General features: G+C 41.9%; 1 protein-coding gene across 1 annotated transcript; it reads left to right on the plus strand.

The window, feature by feature from the left end:
- Positions 1–4,137: 4,137 nt before the first annotated feature.
- Positions 4,138–13,940, plus strand: LOC112280811 (uncharacterized). The gene is made up of 18 exons (XM_024516663.3): positions 4,138–4,454; positions 5,116–6,320; positions 6,662–6,997; positions 7,169–7,330; positions 7,567–8,009; positions 8,313–8,715; positions 8,996–9,333; positions 9,547–9,654; positions 10,016–10,116; positions 10,289–10,379; positions 10,755–10,865; positions 11,132–11,197; positions 11,484–11,543; positions 11,799–12,119; positions 12,369–12,608; positions 12,753–12,872; positions 13,122–13,241; positions 13,541–13,940. Exons 1-18 carry the CDS (start codon positions 4,369–4,371, stop codon positions 13,604–13,606), a joined length of 4,377 nt encoding a protein of 1,458 aa, XP_024372431.1. The 5' UTR covers positions 4,138–4,368; the 3' UTR covers positions 13,607–13,940.
- The last annotated feature ends 664 nt before the right edge of the window (positions 13,941–14,604 follow it).

Genomic DNA, 14,604 nt, shown 5'->3' on the forward strand with positions numbered 1-14,604 from the left:
TGGAGCTAATATCTAAAGATATTTGGTAGCCTCAAATATAGAAGGTAGTTAAAGACTTTGTATAATTGTGTGATTTTTGATCAAGATCAAAAATTCCTTATCATTGACCTTATAAACTTTTTTAGCCATTATCAATATCCAAACAACAATAGTATTTTTTTTCTATAGATTTTATCATTATATTTTTAATATTCAATTTATATAATTCTATATTCTTGATTACAAACTATTTTACTAACATAGTACATTTTATACCATATATAAAAACTATTATATGTGAAAAAATAGCAAATAAATTCTTAGATAACATCTATTGCTATCAAGGATTGTAAAAAAATATTATATCAAATACATGGAAATAATTATCTCAAGACTATACATATTTATTTTGATTAGGATTTGATTTAGAATTTAAGATTTTATTAAGGATTGATTTAGAATATAGGATTTGATTAGGATTTGATTTAGAATTTAAGATTTTATTAAGAATTGATTTAAAATATAGGATTTGATTAGGATTTGATTTAGAATTAAGAATTTGTCAAGGATTTGATTGAAGTCTATGAGGATTTTAACTAAGATTAAATTAGAACGTGGTTGAGATTAATTTAAAATATATTTTAATATTTTAATATTTTTTAGAGCTTCTTAAGGATTATTTTTGAATTTTATTAAATCTTATTTAGTATTGTAAAGGTTTAATTAGAATTTATTTAGTATTCTATTAGAACAAAGATTTTGTTACTGCAATTTTCATTCTATCTTCCGCAGCCGAGTGCCTAATGCACTCTCAAGCAACACTTCACATATTACAACAATGTCTTAAAAGGTGCATTCAACTTCTTTTCAGATTCAACACCAATATCATAGTAGTGCCAAAAATAATCAACAAATCAAGTTCTAAATTTGAATTCCAAAGAATTTCCACTTGTGCATGAAAGGCAATTTTGCTTTGCAGACTTACTATAGAGCTTAAACTCAACTTGGATTGATAGTCCTCAAATATGATAATCAATGTGCTATCAAGATTATTTACAATCTAATATTTTATGATTGCACTAAGCACTTTAGAATAGATTTTTACTTTAGAAGATCAAAAGTAGAAGAAGGCATCATATAAATGGAGTATATCTCTAGTAATATGCAACTGGTAGATATGCTGACTAAAGCAATTAAGAGACCAAAATTCAAAATAAAAAGAAAAGACTCGACTTCCTATCATTAAAAGAGACTAAAACTCATTTTATTAAAATCACTACAATATTAAAATCACATTACAAGTTGAGGCAACAATCTATTTTTTAGATCAATTAATCAATCAATTATTAAAGTAAGGAGGAGCCTTTCCACTTTGGAGTTCACAACAAAGAACAATGATAGAAGAAGAGTGTAGAGTAGTACTAAGATCTCCATTTATGATGTTATTCTAGTCAAATTAAACTTTTATATGGATGATTATCAATGGAATTGATCAAAGGCATCCAACCTTAAAATAAATAATACATTAAAATCTTATAATATTCATTGAAATTAGTGGCATTGCAAGTAGGAGGGAATATTGATCAAGTAACTTATGATAGTAGATAATGTAGAAATTTCTATCAGTTGATTTTGCAATTGGTAGATAGATTTATATTCAAATGGCTTATAAGGCACAAAATAAATTGTAGTCAATATTTTAAGTTCATAGATTAGTCCAAATATAAATATTTACTATCTTATTTATTTTTCTAAGCATATTATAAATCATCATACATTATTTTAGATGGTGCCATGAATAAAACATGACTAGACCATCTCTAAAACCCAAGATCCTTCTTTTCCATAGCAATATAAAACCTCATCACAAAAATAAGATAAAACAAACCAAAATAGAATTGAATGGAACTAAATAGAATAAGACATGAAAGACAAACTGAGGAAATAGAAACACAACAAAATAGAACTAAATAAAAAGATGCAAAACCAAATTTTACTATAAAAAAAAAAGGATGCAAAGCCATATCTGACCAAATGCCCGAAAAGGCCCTGGCTAATCCTATTTACACCTTGTCCTACTACCTTGGGCTTCCTAGAATGTTCCTAAGTGGTAGATCCTACCTAAATAACCGCCTTAAGCCTTTTCTAGAGGGTTGTATGATAGGACCCACCTAAATAACTACCCTTAATTTCTTTTCTAGAAGGTTCTATAGTGGATTCCACCTAAATAACCGCCCTTAGCCTTTTCTAGAAGGTTGTATAGTAGGATTCACCTAAATAACCATCCTTAATCCTTTCTAGAATGTTCTATGATGGATCCTATTTGGTCTACTAACTTTATCCCAATTCTAGAAACTTCCATGGTTCTAATTATCTATGTAATTATCTTACCAATACTGTTTTACAATTGAGCTTGCAAAATTTGGAATTTAATCACCTCATTACAATATAAATTATCCTTGTGTCCATGTAATTGGAGGCCAAAGAAAGCTTTTACATGGCAATAAGATATATTTACACACAACATCTCTCTCAAATTAATATATTTCTATAAAATTTGTGTACCACTCAAAGACTTTAGCTTATGGAAAATTTGAGTCTATATAAAAAAAATCAAATCTATGAACAAGAAGTATGGAATGACCTCCACATTAGCAACACAATTTGATAAGCAACACATTAGCAACACATTTGATAAGGCTTAATAGACTACAAGCAAATTAGTAAGCAAGCCATAAAGAACAATATTGAAAACATCCTTAACAAAAACAAACACACTTCAGAAAAATAGAATAAGTTAAAGATAACATGGAATTAGATAAAGAAAAGGTTAAATAATCAAATGTGAATCCAGAGTACCACAATAAGGTCTAAATACACCTGAAATTGTTGTAGTTAAGAAGAGAGCTTAATAGTATTCAACACTCTATACTTCTAAACCCACCTATGTAGATAAAAAGAAATTCTACATGTTTTCTGTATCTTAATCTATATCTATCAATGCATCAGATACAAAATTCCAATGTATGTAAAATATAAAAAGGTATAGTAAAATATGCTTATTTCCAAGACACCATAATCAGAGGTGTATTAGTGATTCAGTGTGCCAAGCTAAACCCAGAAAGTCAGCTTATACCATCCTGGGGCTCCACATGGTGCTGTTTAAAAGCTGAAATGAAAAAATCATGCATGTTCAATGTTACCAAATCAAGTGCACCATATCCACCTCACTAAAATCCAACAATTAGCCAAGAAGCATTGAACCACTCCAACAACACACTTGCAATGCATCAAAAGTTTGCATTCCAGAAAAATACCATGTCTACATTACCATTACTGATGGTATAACTGCTTGTAGCCAACTCTTTGGAGGAATTTACTAATTTATGCCTACTTCACTCATTTACGTTAAAATAGTAACATTATTAACATGCAATTGTTATAATTTATTTATTTTTTGCAAAAATCACTACTTCACTTCTCTTTAAAATCACAAGTCATCAGATACATCCTCCTTATGTGTTTTTATTTATTTATTTATTTATTTATTTATATGCAGTTGCCTTGAATAATTTGAGTTTGTACAAAACTTTATGGAAATTTAACAGTATGAGCCTAATTAAAATGAAGTTATCCATCAATGCATCCTTCCCCTTTACTTTGTTTTTGAAGTGAACTGAGATGACATAAACCACACATATCAATGAACTGCAGCAAAATAAAATTAACAAATGATTTCATATGCATGTTTACAAATATTAAATTTAATCTGCCAATATTGACTCATGATCGAGCTCGTCTAATAAAGCAATGACTAAACGTGAACTGAAACAAAAGAGAAAGAAAAAAGTAGAAAAATAAGAAACATTTACACACAACAAACAGGAAAGGGGATGATGGTGGACAGATGGATGGATGAATGAGGGGCACCCTGTGGATGGATGAGGGAGGGGAGGGGAGACGTCGACATCCACATCCACATCCGCCTCCGCGGCGCGGAAAGCGGGAGGGGGCCCTAGATGAGAAAAGTATGTTGGCCTGCGCCTTTCGCTTTTTGAGAGGAATCAGATGGTTGCTCAAAACCATTTTTTAGGGTTTGGAGATCTGTCTTCCCTGGCTCTAGGTTTGATCCTCCTCCTTCCTGCTGCTGCTCTCGGCACTGGAGCCTAGTTAGTTAGTTAGTTCTCAAGCTTAGGCCCAATTGGCCTCCCTGCACCGACTCCCTTCCTTCCTTTCCCTTGCGCGTCACGGATCTGGCTGCAGTGCCTGGCGCCGGGTTCCCTATTTCCCGTTCTTTCCTTTTGTGTTTTCCGCATGTTATGATTGTGTGAGGCAGGTGCGCTTTGCGCTCTCTTTTCAGCTTGGTCTGATTTGCATACGAGGTCGGCCATGTCGCGTGCTGGGAAATCGGGCTCTCGGGCCATCGACAAGGAGCTGGAGGACGATTCCCGCGTCAACGGAGCAGCTCAGAACAGGTTCGTTTCCAGGATTGCCTGAATCTGGAGGGTTCCTAATTGTTTTTTCTGCGAGAGAAATTGGTTGGAGGTGGGATCCCCGCATTATTCATCTGGGTTTGCTCAACGAGACGGGGTTCCTCACCACGCGATGTTTTCGTTGTTCGATGTGACAGCCGGCAATGGGTTTGCGGAGGTGCCTGGTTATACGCCGATACGCACCCATTGCACGGTCGAATGGCACTACATGTGGATTCCAGGGCGTAGAGGGTCTCGTGAAGCAAATTGGTGGTGCCTTGTCTGTGGACCTGTGCTCGTTCTCGGATTTTGGTGTGTCCTAATAGTCGTCCGGACAGCACAAAAGTAGCACGACAAGCTCTTTGAGTCTGCGGTTGCTAGTTTCAATATATGGATTCTTCGACGAGTCTCGCAAATAGCGTCGACATCGTGGAGCCTGACGTGGACGAGTAGCTTTTGCATGAAACTGATGTTGATTTGCCTTCAATTGGCGATCATTTTGCTCAATTCTAGTTCGCTTTAGGGTTCAGAATGCGGCTTTCTTTGGGTGGTTCGTGCCAGTGGCTCGACCATAAGCAGGGAGTTGGGTTGGGAATGGCCTTTCTGCCACTTCAAGGCATAATCTGAAAATCGCCTTTGTTTGACTCGTGTATATATATCACAGAAAGCAGCAGAAGAAGAAGGGGAAGAAGGGTGGTCGATTCGATGAGGATGACGACTTCGATGCAATAGATGGCGCAGCACCTTCTGTGGGAAGTGCTGAAGCTGACGAAGCCATGGATCCATCGGCTGCTAAGAAGAAGAACAAGAAGAAAGGCGGAACAAAGAAAGGGGGATTTAGTGTGTTGGATGAGGAAGTGTCTGATAGTGAAGCTGCTTCGGTGAACCCAGCGGAAGTAGAAAAAGATGAAGCGGGTGAAGAGGATTCTGTAATGTTTGCGGGCAGGAAGAAAGGGAAGAAGGGGAAGAAAGACAAGAAAGCCTCTATGGATGATGATTATCCCATTCTCGATCCCGAAGCCGAAGCTGTAGTTGAAGAAGCCATGGATATTCCTGCCGCCAAGACGAAGAACAAGAAGAAGGGGGGAGCAATGAAAGGGGGGTTTAGTTTATTAGACGAGGACATGTCCGACGACGAAGTTGCTTCAGCGAGCCCAGTCGTTCCTGCTGTGGACGAAGCCGAGGAAGAGGAGACTATCACGTTTGCTGGCAAGAAGAAAGGGAAGAAAGGGAAGAAGGACAAGAAGGCCTCTATGGATGATGATTATCCCATTCTCGATCTGGAAGCAGAAGCCAAAGCTGAAGAAGTTGAAGAAGCTGCCGATCTGTCGTCTGCTAAGAGGAATAAGAAGAAGGGAGGAGCGAAGAAAGGGGGGTTTAGTATGTTGGATGAAGATGCTTCCGATGGTGAAGTGGCTTCAGTGAGCCCAGTCGTTCCTGATGTGGACGAAGCCGAGGAAGAGGAGACTATCACGTTTGCTGGCAAGAAGAAAGGGAAGAAAGGGAAGAAGGACAAGAAGGCCTCCATGGATGATGATTATCCTGTTCTAGATCCTGGAGCGGAAGATGAAGTGGAAGTCCAAGCCGCTATTGATTCGTCTGCTGCTAAGAAGAGCAGCAAGAAGGGAGGAGCAAAGAAAGCGGCTTTTAATATGCTGGACGACATGTCCGATGGTGAAAATGCCTCGGGCAGCCCGGTCGTATCCGCTGTTGATGAAGCAGAGAAGGACGAAGGCGGGGAAGAGGAGACCCTCATGTTTGCTGGCAAGAAGAAAGGGAAGAAAGGGAAGAAGGACAAGAAGGCCTCGAAAGATGACGAGGACATCGATGGTCTAATTGAAGAGCTGGGAGGACACACGATAACCGAAGGTAATTGCTTGCTCATGGGACCGAGTCATATTGCGATCACTATTGTCTTGCTGTGCGTGAGTTCCGGCCAGCTATCCCGATTCTAGGAGATTAGTAGAACGAATCGGATGTTGGATTAGTCCTTAAGTTCCACGCTTCCGTTTTGGCTCATGGTGCCTTAAGCTTCTGTGAATTCAATGCACGTGTCTGGATTGGATCACCGGTTAATAGATGGTGCTCACGGCCGAGCAATTCGTCTACTGACATCATGAGTTCGCGATATACATCCTTGACCTGCAAAGTCTGGGATGCTGTTGATTTTAATTTAATTTAACTTTTTGATGGTCCTTCTTTCGATGCAGCTGCAGCACCAGTACCAGCACCAGCCACGGTTCCTGCAGAACCCAAGGGCAAACAGAAGAAGAAGGGGAAAAAGAGCGGACGAACCGTTCAAGAAGAAGAAGATCTTGATGCTATTCTTGCGGAATTGGAAGGCCCAAGCAAACCTGCACCCCCTGCTGTGTCTGTCCCGGAGGCTGCTGCGCCTGCTCCTCCTGAATCATCTGCGCCACTTGCAGAGGACGAACCGACAGCTGCTGGAGGTGCTCCTCCTGAAGCGGAAGAGGTGGTAGAATCGGCAGCTGCGAAAAAGAAGAAGAAAAAGAAAGAGAAGGAAAAGGCTGCAAAGGGTGGAGCAGGTAGTTTGAGGACCTACAGGCTTTACTTTTTGTTTTTGAACTTTCGTGTGCGTGGTTTGTTTGTTTGTTCTCTTTTTTAATGTGTTCATTCCACTTTCAAGATTGGTTCCATGCGTGGTCCAAGGACGGGGACATCAGTTGGTTATTGGTGTTAACCATTTTGCACTACAGTTGATAAACCTGCAGAGGAAGTAGCAGTTGAGGAGAAGAAAGCTACAGCAAAAGCAGATGAAGCTAAGAGCAAGGCTGCTGACAAGAAGGTACCAAAACATGTGCGAGAGATGCAAGAGCGGCTGGCCCGGATGAAAGAGGCTGAAGAGAAGAGGCTTCAAGGTATGAATGGTTGCTGGCAGATGCATATGTGACTTGGAGGCGGTTTCGGATCCCAGTGTTTTTAATGTGGCTGTAAGCCTGGGCTTGAAGATAGCATGTGCATTTGCAGACCGTTCCGTAAGACGACATGCGAAGATTTCAGAGTTGAATATTGAGGTGTAATGGTGAAGTCCAAGTGCAGTTTTTTTTTGTAGATTCTGAAAGGTGAGGATTGTTGTAATTTTGACATCTCTCAGAGGAAGAAGAAAAGCGTCGGAAGGAGGAGGAAGAGCAGCGGAGGCTGGAGGAGTTGGAGAGGCAGAAGGAAGAAGCGAAGCGAAGGCGTAAAGAGCGCGAGAAAGAAAAGCTGCTCCAGAAGAAGAAAGACGGCAAATTGTTGACTGGGAAGAAAAAGGAGGAGGCTCGACGATTGGCTATCATGCGTGAGCAGTTTGGGATTGTAGCAGATCAGGACAGCCCCACAGGGGAAGAGGCACCTGCTCCTAGGAAACCCAAGTATGAAACAAAGAAAAAGCGCAAGCCAGCTGGTCAAACCAGTGCTGTTCCGGCAGAGGGTGAGATGGCAGAGCCAGCAGTGCAGGAACCAGAACCGGAGGTGGAGCCGGAGCCGGAGCCGGAGCCAGAGCCTGAGCCTGAGCCGGAGCCAGTTCCGGAACCTGAACCAGCAGCTCCAATGGAGGTGGGGTGGTCTGGTGTAATTTATTGTCAATAAGTGGAGGTTCTACTCGTTTACGTGGTGCATTGACTTGCTTGTAAATTCCTCTTTTGTCTTTTGTAGAGGGATTCAGGGAGATAGGTTTGCTTATGAAGAGCGAGGGTTTTTGTATACTCAACTTATTTCTGGCGTAGCTGTGTGATGTGCTGCTGACGTTGGATATCTGTAGTGCGAAGATGAGGTGGAAGTGGGTGTTTTTTGGCTCCTGGCCTCAGTCATCATACGTGCTTTTGGCTGGCATTGACTAGGGTTTTGACACTTGTTCAGGTGGAAGAGGACGAAGAAGAGGAATGGGATGCCAAGAGCTGGACTGAGGAGGTTAATCTTCCTGCAATAAAGAGTGCATTTGCTGAAGAAGAAGCTGACGACGGGCCAGTAAAAGCTGGACAGGTTACAGTCCCTCCTCCAAGTGCCCCTGCAGCTGCTACCAAGCCCTCTTCTCCAAAGAAGAAACCTGCACCTCCTTCGAAGTCACAGGCGAAGGTTGTTGATAGTGAGGAGGACGAGGAGGAGGATGATGACGATGAAGACAGTGAGGACGATGTGGACGTGAAGAAACGCCAGCAGGCGAAGGTGAGAAGAGAGGCGCGAAGGGTAGAAGCTCTGAAGAAGAGAAGCGCAGAGGATCTAAGGTCACCAATATGCTGTATCTTGGGCCACGTTGATACAGGTTCGGAATGGGCGACCTGATTAGTCTCAACAGGCACATCCTTTTTTGGTTTATTATTATTTTTACAACGAACGAGCAGTACGCTGCATAATGTTATGTTCGCGTGCTTCTCCCGGTGTTTTGGTTTCTATGAGTATTGGCTTCCAAGTTTTCAAAGTTGACAGGCTTCCGAATTACATGCCCAAGTGTAGTTTCTTATTTGCTGTTGTAGTGTAGGATGTGCATTTATCATGACCAGGCGCACGATGAAATGATGGAGTTTTGTTGTGATTTCGTGCAGGCAAGACGAAGCTGCTGGATTGTATTCGACGAACAAACGTGCAAGAGGGAGAAGCTGGTGGTATTACACAACAGATAGGAGCTACATATTTCCCGATGGAGAACATTAGGGAGAGAACAAAAGAGCTCAAATCGGATGCTAAACTGAGGGTTCCTGGTCTTCTTGTTATAGATACACCAGGCCACGAGTCTTTTACCAATCTAAGGGCCCGGGGTTCCAGTCTCTGTGATATAGCCATTCTGGTCATTGATATCATGCACGGGTTGGAGCCACAAACCATTGAGTCGCTCAATCTTCTCAAATCACGACATACCCCTTTCGTGGTCGCCTTGAACAAGGTAAGATTTGGTGTTGTGTAATATTGTTTGAGTAGTCACCCACCTTTCTCCATGTCATTGGGTGTCCACTATTGTTAGTTCGTCGTACAAGATCCTATATGGGGTCAGGGATCAAGTTCTGCCGTTCACTTTGCTACCGATGTTGCTTTTTTGGTAATCTGGTCAGGTGGTTGGAGAACAACGAATTAATTTGGTGGTTGTTGTCGCGAACAGGTGGACAGATTATATGGGTGGAAGAGTTGCCCCAATGCACCTATTAGGAATGCGTTGAAGTTGCAATCCAAGGATGTGATTGGAGAATTCGAACAACGTGTGGCATTTGTAAGTTAAATATATAGCAGTGACAGTTACTTCACTAGGTTTTGGTTTTGATTTTGGTTTTGTTCGATGAGTGAGGCTCGTCTGGTCGATTGGAGAGCTAGAAGTGAGTATCGAATGTATCAGAAGTTCGTGAGGTTGATTGTAGTCCTCGTATTCCAGCGTTTTAGGATGCCTGATCGCTAGGAGTGACGATTATGTGATATTGATGCGTTGATACGCTTGGGAAGGAAGAGTGATTGTATCGAGGCTCCTTCTAGTGGCCCCTGGTGGTGGCTTCTGTTTGGACCAAAGATTCGAAGGGCAACACAATTTCTGCTGTCGTGAAGGAATGTCACCGACTTTTGAATGCATGTCTGTTTAGGTCATCACGCAACTGAAGGAGCAGGGATTGAATTCTGAGCTGTACTACAAGAATAAAGAACTCCGGAAATTCATCAGCATCATCCCTACCTCTGCAATAAGGTGGATCTTTTGTAACCATGGGCTACGAATTCATTGTTTAAAATGTTGTGCAGTTCCTGCCTGGTGTGCATTGTTGTTGTAGTTTTTGAATTTCTGGACATGTTAAAGTAATCGACAACCAGCTTTCTCAAGTTCCGAGGCTCGTCTTAAATTTAACTTTGTTGTGTGGCAGTGGGGAGGGTGTCCCAGATATTTTGATGCTGTTAGTCCAGCTGACGCAGAAGTTGATGGAGGAGAAGTTGATGTACATCAGCGAAGTACAGGTGAGTGAAGTTCTAAAGTATATGTACGAGTTGTAGGTGCAAGAACACGAATACTTCCTACCGCTGCAGATATTGTTTTCCAGACGTGGCTGTTGGTGGGCCAGGAACTAAGTTCAATCGGCATGGTTTCTATCGCTTTGTTGCAAGTATTCATTTTCAATTATGTACTTTCTCTGGGGTATCTCATTTCTTGAAAATCATTGTCGTTAATGATTTCCGATGGTCACATGTGTCTGGGCACATGTTTGCTGCAATACGCTTGACAGCGTGGCCAGAGGTAGCCATGTGATACGGTTACTACATGTCACTCAGACGTGTAGCCAGTTTCCTGGCTGCGTATTTCTTATTAATCCGGGTGGTTGATGTCGTATGCAGGCAACAGTTTTGGAGGTGAAGGTGGTTGAGGGATTGGGGACAACTATCGATGTGGTGTTGGTGAATGGTGTACTGCATGAAGGCGATCAAATAGTTGTCTGCGGCATGCAGGTTCGTTTACCTATCGCCGTTTTTAAATGCCTGGTTTTACTGGAGATGGGTTTTTATTTTTGTTTATTCATTTATTTATTCATTTTTGCATGCTTTGTAAACATCTGAGTCGTGTCTCGACTCAAAATCGTGCGTATTCAGCAATCTTTTTCTTGTGAGTCATTTGTGTGGGGTGGCTCATGAAGATTTGTGGTTTTTGTTACGGTATAGTTGATGCGACCTAAGCAGCCTCTGATGTGGTTTGGTTTGCTGTCTGGTGTGTTCAGGGCCCTATTGTAACAAATATCCGAGCGCTGTTGACTCCACATCCCATGAAAGAGCTTCGTGTGAAGGTTAGAATTTGTCTCTCCTTTTTAGTGGCTCTTTTATGAAGGTTAGACGCGATTGCTAGTTGTAACGGGCTTCAAATGGGATACGATGTTTGTATTCAGCGGTGTCTCGTTAGCTCTAGCTATCAGGATGAGTTGGTGGGTGGGGTTTGCGGGTGTTTGGATATGGTCGATTTATAAATCGATATGTTAGGATGTGATAACTCAGGCAGGCATTGAATAGTCTATATTCTTTGGTTTACATACGATGCGTTTGTCAGCGTATTTGCTTACTTGATGCGTGGCGCAGGGAACATACCAACATCACAAAGAGTTGAAGGCAGCCCAGGGTATCAAGATTACAGCACAGGTAAGCATGGTTTTTAGTGTGTACAGTGGTGGCACGTGAGTGAGTTGGGGCAGGTTGTTTCCTCCAGAGAGAAACCAGTGTACTTTAGGATCACAGCGGTTGTACCTTGTACATATCCTGAAGCAGTATTCATGTGAATGCCGCTGGACGCAGACCACATCGCAACTTCTGTTTTATGAAGCCTAAGTTTGGACGTAGCGAGTGGTTTATTTGAGTTACAGTTTGTTCCGCTCACATGGGATATCTTTATTTCAGGGGTTGGAGCATGCGATTGCTGGTACCCAACTGTATGTTGTGGGTCCTGAGGATGATGTTGAGGATATGAAGGATGAAGCAATGCAAGATATGAGGAATGTGATGAGCAGGATTGACAAAAGTGGTGAGGGTGTATGCGTGCAAGCCTCTACACTTGGATCATTGGAGGCCCTACTGGAGTTCTTGAAGAGCCCGGCTGTCAAGATTCCCGTCAGTGGCATCAGTATTGGTCCGGTGCACAAAAAAGATGTTATGCGTGCTAGCGTCATGTTGGAAAGAAAGCGCAAGGAATTTGCGACAATTTTGGCTTTTGATGTGAAGGTATGGCTCAGCTTGTGTAGTTACGGTGGTTTCAGTTATTGGTAGGGCTGTTTCGAAGGCTCGTCATAAAGCTATGGTTTGGCTGCAACGTGAAGCCTGCGTAACATCAATCTTGCCTGGACACGTAACTGACTTGTTGTGATATCGCATGTGAGCGTATCATTCATACCCACGTTTTGTATGGTCTTCAATCTTGTCCCAGCCGCCATAATTTCGACTGAGTTCCCGTATTGCGACGCGATGTTGCAGGTAACTGCGGAGGCCAAAGAGTTGGCAGAAGAGGTGGGCGTCCGGATTTTTACGGCTGATATTATATACCATCTTTTTGACCAGTTCACAGCATACATGAATTCTGTGAAGGAAGAGAAGCGAAAGGAAGCGTCGGAGGAAGCTGTGTTTCCTTGTGTGATGAAAATCTTGCCTCAGTGCGTCTTCAATAAGAAAGATCCAATTGTGGTTGGAGTTGATATACTGGAGGGTGTTGCCAAGGTAAGTGCGGACGCGTAGACCATGCGCCAAACCCCCTTTTGGCAGGATTGATTTTCCAAGGCTGCAGATTATAGGATTCTGCGTCCTTGATCGCCTTTGTCGCGGTGTGTGCGCCTTCTCATTGTATGGACACATTGTGTGCAGGTCGGAACTCCCCTTTGTATTCCTTCAAGGGATGGCATTGACATTGGCAAGATTGCCTCCATGGAAATCAATCACAAGGTTGTGGATACTGCGAAGAAGGGCCAGACGGTTGCAATGAAGGTAAGTGGGGCAACTGTAAAAAAAGCTCATGCGGATTGTTTTCAGGCTCTGTAGATAGGAGTGGAAATTGCGTTCCTGTATTCTTTCTTCCTTTCTTGCTTTTCTCCTTGTTTGTGTGTGGTGCCTCAAGTAAATGAGTTGCTTGCGAGCTTGTTATAATAACTATGAAAACAGCGGCCGAGGGAAAGTGTGCATGATTGGATGGGTAGTGCATCAAGTTGAGTCTGAGTTCGTTGAGTGGCTGTACAGATTGTTGGCACCAATGCCGAGGAGAATGCAAGGATGTTTGGTCGTCATTTCGACTTGGAAGACGAGCTTGTTAGTCGCATAACCCGGCGATCAATTGATCTTCTCAAGGAGAATTATCGGGTTAGTATAGACCCCAACCTGATCGTTGAGAATAAAGGCTTGTGGCATGTACAGCATTAACGAGTGTAGGATTGGTTATTCTTGCCCAGCTCTTGTTCGGGGAATCAGCTGCGGAAAATAGCAACCGAATGGGGGCTATATTTGGCACGCACGCTCTTGCACATTGGAGCGTTCGGCATCATCTATACTCGTTTTGCACTGGTGGCCTTTTTAGTGGTTACGAGGAGAGCATATGTTGTGTAAATATGAGCTGCGGATTCGAGTCAGAGTTCTGAAGAGTTTTTTTGGAATGTGTGCAGGATGATCTTACTACGGAGGAGTGGAGACTGGTGGTGAAATTGAAAAAATTGTTCGAGATCCCGTAGAAGCACTTAAATCCGTGAAGTTAGTGGGTTGTATGGAGAAGTCGAGTTCCATGTTCTAGAGGTAGGAAATGAGAGTCGCCCTCTAAGAATTACTTTTGTGGTTCAAGAGCGCAGCATCCGCACCGCAAGGTGCTTTCCTCTAGTATGTACAATGCAGAGGTATTGCACTCACAAAGTCCCTGTGAAGGAACTTTGTGGCATAGATAGGAATTTGAGGTCGAGAAATGAGGATTATAGGCTTTTTGTGAGCTGTGTTTGCGGAATAATCTTGCCGCCAAGATACTTGATAAATATCAAAAGCTGTTCTGAAGAGGATCTGCTCATCTTGAATGAACGCCCGACTGTTTTTATATGTGAATGGTTCCTTCACGGGGACGTTGTTGATGTTGTTGGGATTTTGTATCGGCTTGCGGAGTGTTGGGAAGTTGCCTGTTATACTCAGTCTAGCCGCTACTGGCCGTTGTTGACTCTTCAGGCTGTGGCTTGTCGTTGCAGTCCTCTCCTCTGTCAGTGACACCTTATTCATTCTATTTTTTGGTTCTGGTAGCTATCTAGATGTAGATTAGGTTAAACTTAGTTCCTAGCATTGTTACAGGATTAGTTAGTCTCTATTTTTGGACGTCCATTGGATAATCTTCTTTAGATGTAGGATCTCCACTAGTTTGTTGTACTAGTTCCTTTCAAGCTTTGGTTCGTTGCCCTTGTTTATGTCACAATTAGTCTGGATCTATTCCTGTTGAATAAATCATCATGGGATGAGAGTGAGGTTTTCTGCTTGTTTTGTTCCCTTCTAAGTGAGCTTTAGTCTTCTTGTCTAGGGATTAGAGCCTAGAAACCAATTGCATTGTTTATTATTCTTCAATTGACTAATTTTGCATGTCTTGGAATGGGATCTCATGATTAGCTGTTCATTGTTTAGTATTAAATTAGTTGCTATTGATCAAGCTCACAACTTTTGCAAGTATTGAATTCAATTGATGATTAAATCTTGATTTATT

Source organism: Physcomitrium patens, chromosome 4 (genome assembly GCF_059467195.1).
Source record: "Physcomitrium patens ecotype Gransden chromosome 4, ASM5946719v1, whole genome shotgun sequence".
NCBI lineage: Eukaryota > Viridiplantae > Streptophyta > Bryopsida > Funariales > Funariaceae > Physcomitrium > Physcomitrium patens.